Consider the following 21,545-nt stretch of genomic DNA (forward strand, 5'->3'; position numbering starts at 1 on the left):
ACTGGCAATGATCACCTCACTCTTCTGGTAACCTGAGAGATAATAGGGGCCTTCAGTCTGAAGTAACCAGAGACTATCTAGATAAAATGTTATACTGCATAGCATTGTGATGCTACAGTAAATGATGCCAGAAATCATATTTAATCAACCAATGACAAATTACTGGTTGGATTAGACAAAAATCCATTTTTCTTATTATCTTTAAATTCTACGGCAATCCACTTTATGTTATTACTACTCATGTATCATATCTATACTTATTTTGTTAAAAATCTAATTCATATTTTACTACAAGGCAGTGGTAGGTCAGAGTGCAGCATATCTGTCTTACATATTTAGCATCAGCCCAGCCACTTTTGGGTGACCACATCTTGCCTTCTCCTATTAAGCCCAAAGCAAGATGAGAAAGAGGTGCAAGGTCTCCACTAGCCCCGACAGTCCCTTTCTCTGGAATGTAAGGCAAGCAACATGCTAGAAAAAGGAACACAGAAAACAAGTCATTTCAGTAATTAGTGTGCATAATACAACTGTGAATGCATTAACAACACTGCAATTATCCACAAGGTTCATGTTTGTGAATAACCAAATATAGTCTTTGTAGCCTTACAAAATAAAAAATAAAAGTAATGATTAGGGGGGAAATGTAATGGAGTGATACTTTCAGCAAGTTTGAAACAAAAATCACAGCAGCTTTTTCAAATTGCCATTGATGTGTGACAGACTTGAAAACTTTAAACTGCCAGCAGTTTGGTTCAACATGCAGTCACTGGCACAGACATCTATGGATGCTGGTACCACTGCAAGTAGCATTCATCCCATCCTGGTAATACAGTTTGGTTGGTACTAGGTTTAAAAAATAAAAAGTGTGTCTCTTACATGTATCTAATTAGAGTCCCCCTAGAGGTCAATCCTAATTAGCACAGTGAAGGATGGGGTGTTCCTAGATTTTTTTTTTTTTTAAAACAGTGACAGGCAGGGGACTGTAGCTGCTATATCCACTATAGCTCACCTGTTATCACTTCTTATTTGGGTTATTATTATTTTTTTTCAGTGTGTTAACCTGAAGTTTGCATAACCATAGGTTAATATATTCACCAATTTGTATTTTTTTATTGAAATAACAATAACAGCAATAAAAGCTCCTACAAAATGGCATGGCATATTGCTTTAGACAATGGCAGCTTTTCACCCAGTTTCAGTTCAATAAATACAGTAGTTTGCAACTCGAAAAAAAAAATAAAAGATCACCTGAGACCCACAATATCACCAAACTGCAGTCCATTACATTTCCCACTAACAGAGCAATTCAATTTGGGGCGAAAAGTCAGTTTTTGCGATAATTTCGCACAGATGACGTCATTTTAGCTGGTTTTTGTTTTCAATTTCAAAGACTTTTCGCAGGTTCGAAAAGACGGGGATAACTTTTCACCACTGAATAGGTGGTGAAAAAAAAGTGCAGAATTGGGGCTTAGGGGTGCAGGCTTAAAAAAAAATAGCCTGCATCCCTGGGAATGTCATTTTAAAATAAACTGTCAAAAAATAAATAAAATAGGGACACCCCAAAAAAATTATTGAAAATTTGGGGTGAAAAAAAAAAAAAATGGGAAAAAAAAGTGTTTAAAAATAGGGAAATAGGTTCAGGGCTATTCTGCAAGTATGCGGCAGGTGTTTTCTAGAATAGGCTAGTAGCGGCAGATGCATATTTGCAGAATTTTTAAATAAAGACTTTAGGGACTTAAAAATATGCTAGTACCCATTTTCATGTACCCCAAAATTTGATGGGACCACTTAAAAAAAACGAAAAAAAAACCTAAGTGCTCTTCTGCATCACTTCTTCAATTTCGGGAAAAAAAACACCTGCAGCCGCTAATTAAATCCCCGACTTTCATTTGCAGGCTATAACGGGGGTACCCATAGTGATCCCCCATGTTTTTACAGTTTTAGGGGGATCCTACAATTTATTCCAGGTAAACTTCGTTTTTTTTCGCCGATCCTACTTCGCCGGGTCCCGTTTTCGCAGCTTTCAAATTGAATACAGGGATAAAGCGGGCGCACGCCCGATACTTTATCCCAGGAAAATCTCTGATGTGGAGCGAAAAGTCCAGCATGGACTTTTCGCTCCCATATTGAATACCCCTGTATGTGTTCCACAGCTAGCCAACAATACTGTAGTTAAATCAATGTATTAATGTCTTCATCTTTAAAATAGCCATCAAGTGTCATGAATTAAAAAAAACTATTCAGTATAAGCTCATAAATGGCTCACTATGAACAATTCACTGAAATGTTGCCACACGAATACAAATAACCAGTTTTCTAGATACAGTGTAAAATATAAGCTAAAACCAGAACATTTATGAGGAGAGGAGAGGAGAGGAAATTTACCACCAGCTGCTAATCAGGCTGTATCACGAGCAAATACTTCTCAGACCACAGCTTTAGGAATAGGCATCATAATAACACAAACAATTTAAAGCTACTATTTCACGCAAATTGGATATTGTATTACATGTATAATGCTGGCCTTACAGACTTACCATTAAATGCTTCAATCACTTGTTGTAGTGTTTCTAGAGAGATACCACTATATCCTTTTGCCAAGACATTGATCCTTAAAGCCAAAAGCATGCGGGTACGATTAGGACTTAGAGGCTTTCCCACTCCTGTTAATGCATGGAAACCACATTGCATTGATGTATTAAAAATAGTTATATTAGGGTGTAAACACACAGGCATACAAAATATCATGGGAGAAAATATGAAATTACCTGCTGAATGAGACCGTACAAGATTGACTTGAAGATCCCTAAATGGAAGGAAAAACAAAGTACATATGTACACCGGTCTCCATTTTCTGTGGTAGGACCAGCCAGCATGTATTGTTTTTATTATGAAAGAACATAACACCGAAGCCGTAACTAGGGTGGTGCGACCTGTGCCATGGCACAGGGCACCGCAGGGGGCGCTGTTTGGACCTGTCAATTTTCTGTTTATTATCATTCTCACTTGTAGCTTCCTCTTCTTTTATCCCCAGCATCTCCTGGCCTCTCCTATCGCTTCCCTGGCCCTTCCCCATGAAGCCATGGCCCTTTTTCAGGTGCGTGTTTTATGTCCCTATTTGAAAAATAGGGGGGGGAAGGGCGTCAATGCTCTTTCTGGCACAGGGCACCAAAAAGTCTAGTTACGGCTCTGCATAAGACAGTCTGGTTAGTAAATACTATTTAACCACCGTATGCTGAATGATGTTGTATAGTCTGAGGGCAATAGTCTGAGAGGATGCTCCATTCAGTGCTGCAATACCAGTGCTACTGGCCACATCTGTATGATGTTGGGCACTAAACGGGCAGGCCGGCACAGGGCGCATTTAAGCCAAGTTACGGCTCTGCTTCATTGTGTTTTCCAGTGCTGTATTAATAATTTTTCCAATGAAAGAAAGGAAACGCAATCCCTGCCTCTGATAGTTGTGTGGTTTGAAAGGAACAGGACTATAAAACACACAAAAGTTTATTACCGTACTTACTTGAGCTGGCTGACAGGGATAACAGTGCGAGCAAACTTCCCAAATCCTGTAGTGATCCCGTACACCACTGCAATAGATTGGACGTCACACATGAGAGAATGCACACCTCAGTAACCCTGCCCCCTAGGTCATATGAAAAGCTTGGGTACCTTTCTTCTCTTGCACAATATTCTCTATGAGAAGCCTGGACTGCTTCACTCTGCGTTCAGCCTCTGCAGTGAGCTGTAAATAAAATATATGCATGTGCTTAATGACAATGCTGGTAATAAAACAATACATAATTATTAATATTTTGTGATCTTTTACTCTTTAATTAAATTAGTATGGCAGATTGAGGTTGTCATACCATGTATAGGACTAGACATTACAGTTATCTTGTTAACAATCAAGGGCATGGCTTGTATTTAACTCAAAGTGCTAAAATAATCTTCTACTATGAAAACATGATTTTATTGCTAGCTTATTGGACCTGGCAAATGCTAGGTCACCTCATTCTGTTCTGACCCCCACTCGCACTCTGCCAGCGGCCAGTCCTCTTCTTCCAGGTCTGTCTTGTCTCCCTCGCAATGGGAGCCATTGGGGCACACGCCCAGGCTTAAATTGCCCACGCATTGGTGAGATGGGGCAGACCTTGTACATTATATAGATATTAAGTAGAAATGTGAAATTGTATTTACCTTTATTTTATAGAGTCCTTTTCCTAGGCTTAGCAAATCTACTGTTGTCAAACTCTCTCCATCCATGTTAATATACTGCACAGAAAGATTTTGTTATTGCCACAACATTAAATAGATAGTCAAATAGATATAGTCAATAAGTTACTTTGGACTACTGATTAAAACTCACACAACAAAGCTTCCCTGGTTAGACAAATATGTACATGGATAAACGGTCACTTCCTTTGATTTGGGAGATATGTCCCATTCATTGTTGTAAGAGAGCCATTCGCACCTAGGTATACTCGGCAGTGAAAGGATAGTTGGAAATAATTGTCAGCCAATCACTTCTCAGCACAATGTCATGACACGACTATACCCTCATCGTCGTGCGCAAGCCCCCTATCCCGATTCAAAGATTTGCAATGTCTGTGCCATATGTGGGAGGAGTGCTGCTTAGGGTGCCGAATGAGTTTCCGCTGGCTCTGCAAATTCATATAACTTCACAGAGACAATAGTGAAAAAGTTTATCAATACACAAGACCATGTATTTATTTGTTATTATGTTTCTACATGGACATAGAGATTTGTGTGACAGGTTTAACTGTTAAAGGTCAAAACAGGCATGCAGAATTCAGACTTCCATCTCAATCATTAGCTATCAGTCTAGCTACGATCATTAAAGTGATAAACTTTAGGGTGTTTATAATTTTCCTTTACATTCTATGTAGTATCTCCAGCCTAGGGCCGTATTCAATTAGAAGCGAAAAGCCGTTTTCTGCCGAAAAGTATCGGGGCTTTTCGCGTGGTCAGAACTCATCTCCAAATTCAATTCCAGACGATTATCGCCTACGCGGAAAGTCAATGCAATGTAATAGGCAAAAAAGATTTGCCTAATAGCAGGAGAAAAGAAGTGCAAAATGTTTATTTTGAGGTGCAAATGTGGGGAAACAACCCAGAACCCATGGGACAGCCCCCCAAAGGATAACTGTGTCAAAAAGTCCCTGGAAAAAAATATAACACCCCAAAAAAGTACTTTCGTTTTGGGGGCGAAAAAGTACAAAGTGGGGGGACAAGCATAAAAATAGCGAAATAGACTTCTTGGGGTGCTGTAAGGATGGGTCAGGTGTTTTTGGGATTGCAGGTACATATATGAGGGTGGCTTTCATGTTTTTTTAAAAGTTCACTTTAGAGACATAAAAATTTGCTAGCACCCATTTTCCAGTACCCCAAATTTGACAGGACTACTTATTTTCACACAAAAATACCGCTTAGTGCCATTCTTCACCACTTGTGCAAAGACACTAATAAGAAGCTAGTGAAGCAACTTAAGTACTCCAAACAGTTTTATTAGGGCTATTCGAACACATCTACATTGTTCCCCAATGTTAGTGCATCTTTTTTTGGGGGGGTTTCAGGCTGATTTCCCAAATTCTGACAGCACTTTCCGCCTGCTCTGAATTTGCTGCTTGCTGTTTTCGCGTGGTTTGTAATTGAATATGGCTAATAGCGGGGACGCGCACGATACGTTTCCACGTACAAAACTCACGATGTTGGCGAATAGTCCAGCAGGCTAAACTTTTTGAAACTAATCGAATACCGCTCTTTGTATGTTATTAACGGAAAAAAAAAAAAAAAGTCACCTGTTCTGGTTCCTTATATTTACTATATCTGTGTATTTGTTACGGAAGTACAAATTCGATACAATCCAAGATTTTGGCAAAAGAATTGTATAATATACTTGAAAATAATAAATATAGTAATAAAACTATAATGAAAATAAAATACACTTATTCCATATAATTAAAATTAAATTGTACTGTCATGGCAAATTAAACGGTAATAACGTACACAATGCCAACACAGTAACACATTTTTCAGTTTAAACCTATTTATACAATATATAATGCAATTGTAATAATGATCTCTGCATTTGAAGTTAAAATACTACTGTTTGCTTTAATGGAGTTAATAATACAGAGACGTATTCTCAGATAATAAGACATTTTAACCAAATTATACTTTATTATACAGATGGGTTGGTTTGTTTAATATCAGTTAATTATTCATTATTGTGATTTATAGATGATAAATATAATAGATATGTTTACTGTAACAATCCCACCATCACACATAAAAGATATATTATTTAATTACAGAATGGTTCCTGTTGCAGCAGGTAATTTATTTTCTCTCTCCCACAATTGATTAGATGATTAGGTAATAGACCAACGATGGATTGCTGCAATGCTGCGATTCCCAGATGCTTGGTTGGAGGATCAGTGAAATCCAACATGTTTTTCACAGATTTGCAGATTTTGATCAAAATATGATCGTGATTTGAAAATCTGTGAAATTTAACATGTATAATTTCACCGATCCTCTGACGGATCAGAGAACATAGATAGCCGCCGAATCGGCATTTTCGATCCCATCGCAGGACAATATGTCGCCTGGTGTATGGGGGCCTTAAGTCAGTGTTTAAAAAAATTGTGATTGTCTGAATTGGGGCCTTCTGAGTTCTTCATACTTCTGTGTATGACTTTGTGCTCTCGCACCCCATCACATTGCCACATATTAGGGTGACATGATTAACAATAGCTTAATATAGCTTGTACTTTTCCTTTTTTTTCTATATTCTTTCCATTTTATTTCTTTTCTTTTTTTATTTACATATTTGATACAGTTGTCTCTCTTTGATGATTGGATAGTGGATAGTGGCTTGACACTTAAACATCAGGTATCAGCCACAATCAAATCCTCATTCTTTCATCTGAGGAACATAGCCAGAATCAAGCACTTAATTCCCTCAGACGATCTGCCTAAAGTCATGCATGCATTTATATAATCACGCCTAGACTACTGCAACGCCCTCTACCTCGGTCTCCCAGCAAAAAAATGATACTGCTTGCAGATGATACAAAATGCAGCTGCCAGGCTATTAACCAACCAGCCCCGTTCCAGCCACATAACACCCATTCTCTACTCCCTTCACTGGCTGCCTGTCAGATGGCGAATTGCTTTCAAGATTGGATTAATAACTTACAAAGCCCTTCATGACCATGGCCCAGGGTACCTGAAACAGCTTCTGATTCCTTACTGTCCCACTCGATTACTGCGATCCATTGACGAAGGACTATTAACAGTACCTAGAATCTCACGGAATTCGTCTGGGGGTCGAGCTTTCAGTTTTGTGGCTCCAACCTTTTGGAACTCACTTCCCCGCACAGTTCGAGAGGCCTCCACTCTAGAATCCTTCAAAAATAGACTCAAGACTCACCTATTCACCCAAGCATTTCACTAATGTCCCTTGTTTAAGCTTATTTTGTATTTTGTACTGTAAATGTAAAGCACTTTGAGTCCTTTAGGAGAAAAGCGCTATATAAATAAAATTATTATTATTATTGTTGTTAACAGTTAAAATGCTTCTTATTTCTCTAAGCAGTTGTATTGCATTAACATGTAAAAACAAATTTTCCTGTACCCTCGTATATATAAACTCCGTAATAATGGTTCCTCCATAATCCACAGTAGGCAACTTGTTTTGCTCCAACTGCTAGGGAACTACAAGTTTTATCATGCTCTAAGATCGATCTTACTGATCCATGTAATACAAATATTTGAAATTCGTCCACTGTGTATAACCTTTGTCATTACCTTAATGTAATACAGATGGGTTGGAAATGGGTTGTAAGAAATATCTATTTCATAGGGACATTGCTTAATATCTATATATCATTTATAGTTTGCTCAAAGGATACAAATGAACACCTTCTGGCTGAGATGGTATAAAATCTGGTGACATCACATCTCCTTCAACAACTAAAGAAGCAAAAAATTAAACAAATAACAAAAATCCATATTTCTATATTCATGTATCTGAGAATGAAATATATTTTAGCCACAAGAAACAGGCGGCACTCTGAGTCTCATAAACAGAATTTTAATGGGTCAATCCCTCCAGTGAGGCCTGTTTCTTGTGGCTACTGTAAATTGGTGGTGCTGTCCTCCTTGGAGGGCACCGGAGCAAGTCAGGGCTATATGCCCCATCACAGAGAGTGCAGGAGTGCCAGTGTATTGTATTGGAGATATGACAGTATTAACAATGATTAGCCCAGCTGTATAAGAGTCATAATATATATATATATATATATATATATATATATATATATATGTCTGTGAAAGTGTAGGTGGAGAGTACTACACTTTCAGCATTATTTATATATACACTGTATATATGCATCATTTCCAATAGAGGTATATTTTACCCTTCCAAACTAAAATATATATATATATATATATATATATATATATATATATATATATATATATATATATATATATATATATATATATATTTCCAAATAAATGGGATAGGCACTCACCAGTTAGTAGAAAAAAGGTTCTAATCACTCACATGATGTAAGGCAATACTCGACGTTTCGGTCCAGATAGACCTTTTTCAAGACGAGAAATTCACCACCATGACTCAGCCACAAGTAACCCCTTTTGGGGTTACTTGTGGCTGAGTCATGGTGGTGAATTTCTCGTCTTGATAAAGGTCTATCTGGACCGAAACGTCGACTATTGCCTTACATCATGTGAGTGATTAGAACCTTTTTTCTACTAACTGGTGAGTGCCTATCCCATTTATTTGGACTTTATATACTTCTGGACTTTTTTATGTCTGTAATGGAGCACCCCACTATTGGAGTTTTTATAACAGTGAGTGCAGCTTTCTGGACTATGTGTATGTATATATATATATATAAAAACTATTTATTCATATTTTTGTTACAATTCCAATATAATTTTTGCAAATTCAGAAATCTGGACAAGTATGGGTTAGACAAGCTGCATGGCTGTAGTGCAATTAATTCACATCCAAGCTACAGATTATGTAAGGATATACGTGGCTAGGGTTACATGGCTGAGTTAGTCAACCAATATATTTTATGTTTATTGTTCAAAAATATTTATATTAAAATATATTAGGCATAATTCAATAATGCGCCAAACTGCATACTAGATCTATGATAACATTTAATTTAAAAACATATTTCAGAATGATTGCCATAACTGTATTACCATACATTATTCAATTTAATTCTATCTTTGAGGGTGGTCACATACCAGTCACATATTAACAGTTCAAAGGCAATATAAAAAATCATTGCAAACTTTCCAATGTTAATGAGAAATATTCCTGTACTCACCAACTTCGACAAACTCATTATTCTCCAATGCATCTTCCAATTTGTCATCAAGGTCCATTAAACCCAGACCTTTACATCTTCGAAGGTAAAACTTAACATCTTCCAGAGACTCAAACCCTCCATTGTCAGGTTTATTCTTTATGTACCGCCTCAGTGCCTCCTTGCCCAGGCATCTAACGGTTTTAGTAGGATCTTTACAAGGCACTGCCAGCCACTCTCCACGCACATGTACTGTGTATCTTGGCATAATACTCTGAAAAGATTAAAAAAACAAAAAAACCTGACTTGATTCTTAAATCAGATTCAAAAAGAAGATGCTCAGGTTTAGGTTTGCAAGCTATGCAGACATTTCCTCAGTGAAGGAATACAGGTCACTAATGGAATTGGCAGCTTTTCCCCAAATTCTAGGTCTGCCTTTAAGGTTAATGATTGAGGAAAGGTGACCAATAGCAAACAGAGTACGAACTCCTACCTTCTTTAGATGTGCTACAAAAACACCTTGAGGGGTTCAGATGTTCAAATACCATAAAGTTTTCTTATTGTAACTGCACTTATTTGTAAACAGCAACATCATATTGGAATCTCATATAATCAATGCATTACTTCCATAAATATATGTAAAAAAAAAAACTTACTACTATAAAACATGGACTCTAAAGAAACATATTGTAAATGCATTCCTATGTTTTGTTAGTGACTTTTCAGATGGACAATTCCTGTACCAGTGGTCTAAAGCTGGGCATCCACTATACAATTTTCTGTCAGATGTCTGTCCAATCTGGCTGGTTGGAATGAAAACCTGGTAATGTATCGTCCATTTGCTCATAAACACTGAAAAATAGCCAAAAATGGTTGTTCAGACAAATTGGTTAAATGTAACCAACTTGAACTATTTTTTTTGTCCTTTTTTCAGTGTACATTACCAGGTTTTCATTCCAACCAGCCAGATAGGACAGGTATCTGACAGAAAATTATATAGTGGATGGCCAGCTTAACACATTAACAAATGGAGGTTCAGAATAAATTTATTATATATATATACACAGACATACATACATGCAAGCTAGGATACTGCATACAAGAAAGTGTATTTGATGGGCCAAGTTTTGAAGAATGTTGCAGATTAAAAAAAAAAGGGTATTTTATGGAATTTTTTTGTAACTGAGTAAGGATAATTCATATCTGCATTGTAAACACTTGTGTGGAATCTGCTACCTTACAGATCAATTTTTTTTTAAAATTTAGCAAAACAAAAAAGAGTCACCTGTCCACTATTCTGCTATGTACCTATGTTCCATTCAAATTCCTCCACTGACTCTGGGAAATAAGGGTCAATATTAATAAATAAATGAATAAATAAAATTCTATATCTATACTTTCTGAATCCTTTTCCATTCATTAAGTTTTCAGCCACCACATACTACCTGGAAGTGAAGACATCCAAATTGAGTTCAGTGTTATGTACTAAACAACTGTTATAACAGGATAAATAAACAGAAAGGTGATTTTGTAATGGAGTAAACATACACAGTGGCCTGGGAAGACGCAGCTGTTCTTATAGGTAGGAGCTGTGCTCTGACACGTCTTTCACTAGATGACTGGCAAACACAAACCAGGTGTGTTACCTTACAGGGAGATTAACCATATCACTACCTGACAATTCTGAGGGGTAAATTTACTAAAGTGAGAGTTTTTAGAAGTGGAGATGTTGCCCATAGCAACCAATCAGATTCTACTTAACATTTATCTAGCAGCTTTTAGAAGATAATAGCTAGAATCTGATTGGTTGCTATGGGCAACATCTCCACTTCTAAAAACTCTCACTTTAGTAAATTTACCTCTGACTCTTTAACATGTGAATAATGATTTCCTCTTGTGCCAAGGTTTACATTAATTGAATCGGATTATAATACAGGGGCCAAACAAAAAGCACTGGCCCATGAGCATTTTGACCACAGAGACTGATTTATCAAATTATGAATCTGAGTCACACTGCGCATAAATCTGCGCATGCCTCTGAGTCACACTGCGCATACATCTGAGTCACACTGCACATGTATCTGAGTCACACTGCTCATGTATCTGAGTCACACTGCTCATGCACCTCAGTCACACTGTGCATCCCTCGGAGTCACACTGCACATACATCTGAGTCACACTGCACATACATCTGAGTCACACTGCACATACATCTGAGTCACACTGCACATGTATCTGAGTCACACTGCTCATGCACCTCAGTCACACTGCGCATCCCTCTGAGTCACACTGCACATTAATCCCTAACTGTGTGGAGTTTGTATATTCTCCCTGTGCTTGCGTGGGTTTCCTCCGGGTACTCCGGTTTCCTCCCACATTCCAAAAATATACTGGTAGGTTAATTGGCTCCCAACAAAAATTAACCCTAGTGTGTATGTGTGTGTGCATGTGATAGGGAATATAGATTGTAAGCTCCACTGGGGCAGGGACTGATGTGAATGGCCAACTATTCTCTGTAAAGCGCTGTGGAATATGTGTGCGCTATATAAATAACTGGTAATAATAATAATAATTAATCTGAGTCACACTCCGAATGCATCTGAGTCACACTGTGCATGCATCTGAGTCACACTGCGCATGCACCTGAATCACACTGCGCATGCCTCTGAGTCACACTGTGCATGCCTCTGAGTCACACTCCGCATGCCTCTGAGTCACACTGCGCATGAATCTGAGTCATACTCTGCATGCATCTGAGTCACACTGCGCATGCATCTAAGTCACACTGCGCATGCATCTAAGTCACACTGCGCATGAATCTGAGTCACACTCCGCATGCATCTGAGTCACACTGCGCATGCATCTAAGTCACACTGCGCATGCATCTAAGTCACACTGCGCATGAATCTGAGTCATACTCCGCATGCATCTGAGTCACACTCCGCATGCATCTGAGTCACACTGCGCATGCATCTGAGTCACACTGCGCATGCATCTAAGTCACACTCCGCATGCATCTGAGTCACACTCCGCATGCATCTGAGTCACACTGCGCATGCATCTGTCACACTGCGCATGAATCTGAGTCATACTCCACATGCATCTTAGTCATACTCCGCATGCATCTGAGTCACACTCCGCATGCATCTGAGTCACACTCCGCATGCATCTGAGTCACACTGCTCGTGCATCTGAGTCAGAATGCGCATACATCTGAGTCACACTGCGCATGCATCAAGTTTAAATGTCTGTTGTCCGCAGTGAGGATTTATTCGCAAAGTGATTCACAGGCAGGGACTATTTGTGTGATACGAGGGGGTGACGACATAAACGCAGGCGTGTCACGACTGTTTTTGGGCCGTGTTTCAGCCAGCGACTACAATCCCATACGCAGTAAACAAGTCTCTGGCATCTCAGTTCCTGCGGCCATTCTGCTCAACCATAGGGTTACTCAGAAGGCCGATTATCGACTGATCAGTGACCGATCCTGCGTCTTAGTACGCAGTCATTTGGATTTGCAAAGTTGCAGGTAGGTGTCTCAATACAAATCCCAAAGGCTACTACATTTGCATATTTACGCACAGCCCTGCGTACAATTTAGCAGCTATGGCAACATTAGTGTCCATCTATGAATCAGGCCCGGGGTTACCACTTACACTTACCACCCTGGGGGAACCTATTTATTGAGCATCAAGGTAGTTCTCCCTGTTCTGGTAACCCATCCTCAAATGGCATTGACAGAACAAAAACATAAAAAAATGCTTTATTATTGTAATATAATGCATTTGTTTCATGCAGTACCATTTAATTAATTTATTTATTTATAAAAAAAAGAAAGAAGTACAGTACTTAATATACGACACTGTATCTCACCACTGCGCACCGCTGCTTTCCCTTGAACCACTGTTTTCAAATTTATTAACAGTTTCTTATATAGTGCAATATATTCCGCTGCGCTACACAATTGGAAACATTAATAGATCAAAACTTGTTAATAACAGACAGACTTAGGGCTGTATTTAAGTAGCCGTGAAAAGCCGCTCTCGGCTAAAAAGTATTGCGGATGACGTCATTTCGCCAGGCGGAAACTTTTCACCGTATTCAATTCCAAATAGGTTTCACATACGCGAAACCGTAGTGCAATGTAATAGGCGAAAAGATTCACCTCTGAATAGGTGGTGAAAAGAAGTGCAGAATTGCGGTTTTGGGGTGCAAATGTTGGGAAACCACTCAGCACCCTTGGGACAGCCCCCCAAAGCATAACTGCGTAAAAAAAAAACCTAAAGAATAAAGAGGAACACTCCAAAAAAATACTTTGAAAATGGGGGTGAAAAAGTGTAAAGTGGGGGTACAAACTTGTAAACTAGCGAACTAGACTTTTGGGGGGTTTGCAAGTAAGGGTGAGGTGTGTTTTTGATTACAGGGGCTTGCCGAAAGTGCGTTTTTTAAAATATAACTTTTACAATTTTAAACCATGCTTGCACCCATTTTCATGTACCCCAAATTTGACAGGACTACTTATTTTCTTCTAAAAAAACCTGCTTAATTCTATTCTTCACCACTTGTGCAAATATGCTAATTAGAGGAAATGGACAGCACTTAAGTACCCCAAATAGCTCCAGTAGGGCTATTCGGGGACATCTATATTGATCCCCAATGTTAGTGCATCTTTTGAGGGGTGTCAGGCTGATCTCTCCATTTTTGACAGCACTTTCTGCCTGTTCCGACCTCACGGCTTGCCGTTTTCGCGTCCATTGGAATTGAATAGGGCAGATAGTGGGGGCGCGCCCGATAAGTTTCCGCGTCCAAAACACGTGATGTAGGCGGAAACTAGATTCCGCCAGCGGCGGCGAATATATCGCGGCTAATTGAATACGGCCCATAGAGGGAGGAAGGCCCTGCTCGCAAGCTTACAATCGATAGGGAAATTTGCTGCTGCCTGGCTGAAATTGGGAGGTGTCTCCTGTGCATGTTGCAATAAAATTGTGTTTTTCAAGTAGAGGAATGCAGACTTCAGAAGTGCCCTTGCTCACTGCTGGTTTACATTTGTTTATAAAGGTCAGCATGTTTTACAGTGCTGTATAATATTTGGTACTAGAACAATATTACTACCTAAAACAGCCACTAAAATACAAGGATTCCCAAGCTACAAAAGTAAATATTGGAAATTAATTTACAATTTACAGAGCATACTACTGACACATAAAACATTAGCAGAAACTCTGTGGGATTCATGCCCTACTCTGATTGGCTGATGGAGAGTGAGTACTATGCCAAATTGCAAAGCATATCTTATGCGATAGCTCTGTACAATTCCACACTGTTACTGCACGCAAATGTGCGATTGCAGAGTAAAATACATTTGACACAAATCAAACATTATGACCGGAGAGACATGATGGGATGGGAAGAGTGTTCTCACGTAGGCAACGTTCAGTAATGGCTGCGCCATTTTCCCAGTGATATCTGCAACGTCGGCGCCTGACTCTAGTGAGGTAAGCATAATGTATGGATGCAAGGTATGCAATGTGGTCCACCCTGGACTCGGGGGTCTGTGTGCAAGGTTGCAACTAGGAGTGTGCTACTGGTGCCATGGCACAGAGTGCAGGGTTCTGTGGTTGGCACCGTCGCCACCCCACAGCCGTTGCTTCTGACTAGCAGGGTTCCTAGAATGTCGCTGCTGCCGGATTGTCCTTTAGATGCTCCATACAGGCATAATGCAGTGTCTGCAGCTGATCTGGAGCATCCATAGGTCAGCGATGCACTTACAGGTGCTGACGGCCCTGCCCCCTCCATGTGACATCATGACGTCGGGATGTAAGGGGGCACAAGGCGCATTTGTTATGGCCCTCTCCATGTGTACTATACACCCTGCACTCATTATAGATACACCCATGTGCAGACCAGTAATTATGTGTATACTGGGGTGGGGTATGAGATCCCGGTTGGGATGCCAGTGGTCAGAATACTGACAGCAGCATCCCGAAAGTCAGAATACTGGCAGAAATTCTTAAGTATCCTAACTTTAACCCACATTTCCTGCAGTCTAAACCTAATCCTCCCCTCCCTCAGCCTAACTCTAACCCTCTCCCACAACAGCCTAACCCTCCCCCCCTGCAGCCTAACCCTAGCCCCTAATCCTAACCCTAATACTTACAGTGGGTATGTCAGCTATCAGGATTCTGGAGCCGGGTTTCCGTGTGCTGACGGGATTCTGGTGCCGGGATTTTGACAGCTGGCATGACGACTACATCCCGTATATTCTATATGCCTGTAGTGAGACATATATTTAACACCAGCCACATACAAATAGTGTACACGATGATGACTTATAAACTAGTGCATAGTTTAAAGTGTTAATAGAACATTTAAGTTAAAGCTGGAGTTATTCAGGAGTTAAACAGGAGGAGAACAGAAGGAGAATTTAACAGATCACCAATTTCTGCTATTAAGGACTGCTTTTATCTACCACCACACTTCCACCATACCTATGGATTGTGCCTGCACCTTGATCTCCGGCATCCCTCCTGATCTCCCCATGCAATCTGCTTATCCACTCCAACTATACCATACCAAACGACGCAGCAAGATGACCTCTCAAATGGTCCTTGGTTGTGGCCCCCAAATCATGAGGCATGGTGCAATTTGCGGAACCCTTGTGGCGCCATATAAATAAAGGATAATAATAATAATACACTAGGCACATTAGTGCGAGATGTGTCCAGCTCTGAATATTCATGGAAATACTCATAATCTCAGAATAATCATAAATGTTTTTTTCTGTTATCAAGATTTCCCAGTCAGCCAGTTTCCCTCTAGCAGACAGAAAAGTTAAAGATCAAAAAGAATTCCTGTAGATAACAAGGAAAGAGGTGACTGTTTTATAACACTTATTTCCAGATAACTTCTGTTATCCGTAAAATTTTAACAGCACACCATAAATTCAATGATGAGTAACACTAAGCAATAAATACCTCTTAATAATTTGTCATAACCTTACTGGGATTACCTACAAATCCAACTCCTTCATGACCCCCAAATTATTGTTTTATTTTTATTTGCCCATATTTCTACTGCAATCCATTACTAATAGAGAAGTGTACAGACACTGTACATCACCCATCTCTGCTCCCAGACCAACAGTATCATGTTGCTTCCCTGTTTCTCAAATACACTGCAATTAGCTACATTTGATAACACATCATAACACTGTAATTGAAGGAAGGCCAGCAACTTTTCCCTGGAGACACATGAAGTCAAGCAGCCCATGGTTTTCTACCTGTATGCGGTAACAGGCATGTTTTGTGACTTCTAGCTATGTTCTTCCTTCTGCCAAAGAGGCTACTTATGGTACAGGGGGGGAGGGTCTATATGATTATTGACCACACACTTGTTTGTTTCTCTATTATTTTATGTTAGATATAATATGGGATACCGCTATTTTTATACATTTGATTTTCTTTGATGTACCGCAGTTATTTCACCTATAAATGGAGGATTTTTTTGTCATGCTCTAACTAGCTCTCATGATTACTGAGCATATTTCATATGTATGATTGTCTCTACATTTTTCTTGCAAAAATGTTTAATATGGTTTATCTGTTCATTGAGTGCAGCACCATAACAGGGCTTTCCTGCGCCCCGTGCCAGGCTCCGAGTGCATGACATCATGCGGAGGGGGCGGGTATGGCAGCACCGGGAATTACAGCACTGCCTGTAGGTATAAATGTATTACAAAGTCTCCCATAGGGGGGTGTGGGGCTTGGCTGTTGTGGAGAGCGGACGTGCTTCACATCAGCTCCTGCAGCCGGGCTATTATTAAAGTGATTTTCGGGGGACATCTCTACCCCCAAATCTATATTACGTTGTCTAGTATGTCCCCAGTCGGCTGGTCCTCATCTGCTGCCCTCCGGCACTCTCTGTGGCCATTCGGCCAGTTGGGACCTACAACTCTGTGAAGCCGAGGCCTCAATTAGTACACCCCGGCCGCTGCATCCACGCCGCATCCTGCCTGGCGATCCTCGTGTCCTCCATCCGCACAGCCTCAGACACCACTAATCGCTGCCTATACCTGCCGGTCCCTCTACTGGCCAGGGAGACTAGAGGGGAACATTAAACCTGTGAGGAGGGGTGAATCGGGATCCGCCCGCAATTTTTGCCTCCTTCAGTGAAGACTGTGGGGACGGAAGTGTATGAGGAGACTGTGCTGAGCCCATGCCTCCTTTCTGCGCCAAATACACCTGCTGAGGCTCCTCTTTCAAGTGGCCATACACATACACACCAGCCGGGAAATAAATCTTTTAGCCACCGGAACATTGACAGCCCCCCATATACCAACCTACAGTGAGAAGTACCGGTGACTCCGGGCACACCTGAATTCTTGCAGGCACACGGAGCGGCTGCTGGTCGGGTCTCCGTAACCTCATTAAATATATAATGACGCTCAGCTCACTGTATCAAAGGTAAATACTGCATATGCATATCCACCCCCACCCGGTCCTTGTTGAGACGCCCAAACCCCCCCTGAATACACAGAGTACCAGACGGTTATCACTCCAGGCAACAAACAAGTTATATTCTCTCTAAAGATTCCACAGTAACTCGAAATTTAACTTTCCGTATCCTGGGCCCCCATCTAGTGGTCATGATCATAAACTACATTCTATATTTCTCCAACCTATGTGCTCACTTTCAGTGTAATGCAAAGATCTGCTCAAGCCAGTTCTGTGCCTAAGGGACAACTGCAAAAATTTTGTTCATATAAAAACAAACAAGCTTCCTCCCCAACATCTAATTCTGATAAAAAATAAGTCATCATCTCCTGGTTGAACATACCAAGTTGACTCTCCTCACTCCATAAATATGGAGAATGCTCAAGCAAATACCTATTCTGACATAGTCAGAGCTATCCGTGAAACCATGGAGCCTCTCATGCAAGCACAGACTGAAAAATTTACGGCATCCATTCAGGATCTTAAACATCATGTTAAGCAGGTCTCTACAAAAGTAAATAATAATGAACAACGCATTGCAGAAACAATGCAAGATGTTTCTGAGCTCAAAGATTTGGTCTCCCAACTACAAAAATCTAATTCTCAGATGAAAACTAAATGAGATGATCTCGAAAATAGATCACGTCATTATAACTTGCAACTGATCGGACTTCCAGAAACCTACAAAGGTCAATCCCTGCTTACTTTTTTTAAAATCTGATCTCCCAAGACTCCTAAAAGTTGAAGAGGAACTTTCGACATTTAAAATCCAACGAGCACATCGACTTGGCCCATAAAGAGATGACCAAGAATCCAGACCCAGAGCAGTAATCTTCCATTGCCTCAATTTTCATCAAAAAGTGATCTTGTGGTCCGCAGCACGCCAAGTGGGTAAAATACCATGTAAAGAACGCTCATTACTAATGTTTCAGGACTACTCCGCTGAGGTAGCAAGAGCACGTCGTGAAATGTTTGTACTAAACTTGCTAGAGCGAATAGAAAATTTGCCCTCATATATCCAGCCCGGATGCGCATCTTTGAAGGTAAAGGCTTTAAAGACCTTATGACTCCGGCAGATGCACAAGAATATCCAATCAAAGAGGAAATGGAACGACCGTAAAATCAGGATATTTCCATGCCAGAGCATACAAGTTAAATGACAGGCTCATAACACTTTTATTTCTATGTCATGTTGTATGACTTACTCACAAGTCATCTAAGGCTGTTTAAATGATTGGTCAGCCTAAGATAAAGATTTACGGCTTAGATTTAACTTTATCCCATAAACATGACTTCTAAATAGGCATGAGAGCATATTAATTTCCTATCTCTCACTAGCATATCAGTATTGATTATTTTGTATGCCTGTTATTACAGAATCCAAAGCTAGCTATGGAATATTAGAATTAGTTTAATCAGTTTCACTTTATTCAGCATAGGTGTATTTTTATATCATTTATGCATGTTGTTATTATGATGACCACTGAGGGGCCACTACCTCTTGTTTTGTAATGTCTATCTTTAGGACATTTACTTCTTTGTATTACATTTGCTGTGTAATTTTCTATTGTTCTCTTAGGCAGATTAGTTCTATTCTCACAAGTCTTAAACATCAAGATATTGAATGTAATTTGCCTTTCTTTTATGTTACTATTTTATTGTTTTCCTGGATTCTCCAATGTCCCTCTATTAATCCTACCCCCATCCTTTGTTTCGATGAGCCGTTTACTTATGTCTTTATTGATTGTCACATCGTAAGTACTTAATATGAAAGACTTAAAAGTCTACTCATGGAATGTCAAAGGAATACACACCCCCATTAAACGTAAGAGGATTCTTACTTATCTAAACAAATCCCATGCAGATGTAACGCTGCTATAAGAAACGCATCTAAAAGATGCGGAACATATCAAATTAAATATGCTACGTCATAAAGTGTTGGCGTACTCCGCATACACATCCAAATCTAGAGGTGTTACCATCCTCGCACGGAAATCGTTAGTTACGGATGTTCATAAGGGAAGCAATCGGGAAGCCGACTGCCTATATAGCGGCAGCCGGCTTCCCGACTGTCTTATCCCGGCAAGGGTGAAATGCCGGGCGTCTAGATGTAGACGCCCGCATTTCCCCGACGCCGGGAGACCGGCGCCCGGCATCACGATCGTAGTGATGCTGGGCGCTGCGAGCGGACAGCCGCGGGGGGGAGGGTTAGGTTTAGGGCTCCCGGGGGGGACTTAGGGTTAGGCACCCCCCGGGAGGGTTAGGGTTAGGCTAGGGGGAGGGAGGGTTAGGGTTAGGCACCCCCAGGGGGGACTTAGGGTTAGGCACCCCCCCGGGGGACTTAGGTTTAGGTAGCGGGGAAGGGGGTGGTTAGGGTTAGGCACTTAGAGGGGGGATTAGGGTTAGGCACTTGGGGGGGAAGTTAGGGTTAGGCACCCCTAAGGAGGGTTAGGGTTAGGGGGGTTAGGTTAGGTTAGTGGATACTTACCTATCCACGATCGGGATTTCCAGCGCTGTTGGGCTTCTGCTGCGTCGCACTCTGCTCCTGTCGGGCTGCCGCTGACGGGAATCGAACCGCCAGCCATGCGGCCGGTGGTATTTCATACCCATTCCGTCCATAACACCACGAAAGATTTATATGGAAGGTACGTTATTATTGATGTAACTATTGATACGAAACGTTTTATAATAGCCAATGTATATGCACCCAATTGCTATACTAACTCTTTCTTTTTAAGGTAAATCAATAAACTATACCCTCATGTAGAAGCACAAATCCTCCTGGGAGGTGACTTTAATATATTGGCTTCCAATTTTCTGGATCGTCGATCTACAAACAAACAAACAGGATCTGCCAATCCCAAAATTTGGGATAATATATATTAGCCAACAATTAAAACTCACAGATGTATGGCGACTTCATAATCCTACTGTCAGGGTTCAGCCTAGGATCGGCTATCTCTTACCTCCGTGCCGGCTTCCCCTGACTTCCTTGTGGTCAGACGCCTGGTGCAGTGAGGGGTGAGATGCTGAGTATTCTACCTTAGGTGCTTTTGTGGACTTCCATGGTCGGCTGTGTGTTTTGGGGATCGGAGTTCCCATCATGGGCGCCGCCATGACAGTTCCTCTCATGTGACAGTCCTCCTAACCAATGGTAGCATGATCTCAGTCAGCTGACGCTGTGCTCCAATAATCTGCTACCCCTGGGTATAAATCCGCCCCCAGAACTTCAGGAAGATGCTGTTCAACTTCGTTATTCCAAGTGCCTGTGTTACTCCCACTGTTGCTCTGTGCTAAATCCTTCAGCGTGTTGCTTCAGCCTGCTCACAGTTTTCCAGTTTCCTGTATTAGCTTCCATGCTAACCCTTAAGGCCCCCATACATCAGCAATCTGAAAACCACAATTGAACAATTTGAAGATTTATTGCCCGATTTTAGGATTTCCCAATCGAGCAATCTGCGCCCATACACTACAGATCTTTTTCAGTAATTTGCAGATCGATTGCAGCAAACACAGATCTGGCAATCTTGAAAGGCCCATCATTTTGCTAGAAACGGTCTGCAAATCTGCTGATCATGTCCATACACTAGCAATCTACAGCCCCAATCGATCTGTGAAATCCAACATGTTGGACAATCTGATTAAACAATTCCAATCACTTTTTGGTTGCAATCTGCGATCT

At 40.6% G+C, this 21,545-nt stretch overlaps 1 protein-coding gene across 5 annotated transcripts in view; it reads right to left on the reverse strand.

Moving 5' to 3' along the window:
• HAL (histidine ammonia-lyase) overlaps nucleotides 1–17,882 on the reverse strand; it is a 59,171-nt gene extending 41,289 nt beyond the window's left edge. Inside the window, exons 1-11 of one of the 5 annotated variants that reach the window (XM_088454591.1) lie at nucleotides 17,710–17,882; nucleotides 15,529–15,642; nucleotides 9,393–9,645; nucleotides 7,938–7,998; nucleotides 5,820–5,847; nucleotides 4,198–4,272; nucleotides 3,670–3,742; nucleotides 3,521–3,587; nucleotides 2,769–2,806; nucleotides 2,538–2,663; nucleotides 332–471 (exon numbers count right to left, since the gene is read on the reverse strand). In XM_088454591.1, coding sequence (XP_088310717.1) covers nucleotides 332–471; nucleotides 2,538–2,663; nucleotides 2,769–2,806; nucleotides 3,521–3,587; nucleotides 3,670–3,742; nucleotides 4,198–4,272; nucleotides 5,820–5,847; nucleotides 7,938–7,998; nucleotides 9,393–9,639 — 855 coding nt within the window. In that variant the 5' untranslated portion in view covers nucleotides 9,640–9,645; nucleotides 15,529–15,642; nucleotides 17,710–17,882. The other 4 variants (XM_088454592.1, XM_088454594.1, XM_088454595.1 and 1 more) reach the window with 4 other exon arrangements.
• Nucleotides 17,883–21,545: the final 3,663 nt, after the last annotated feature.

Source organism: Taudactylus pleione, unplaced genomic scaffold (assembly GCF_031769625.1).
Source record: "Taudactylus pleione unplaced genomic scaffold, aTauple2 ptg000040l, whole genome shotgun sequence".
NCBI lineage: Eukaryota > Metazoa > Chordata > Amphibia > Anura > Myobatrachidae > Taudactylus > Taudactylus pleione.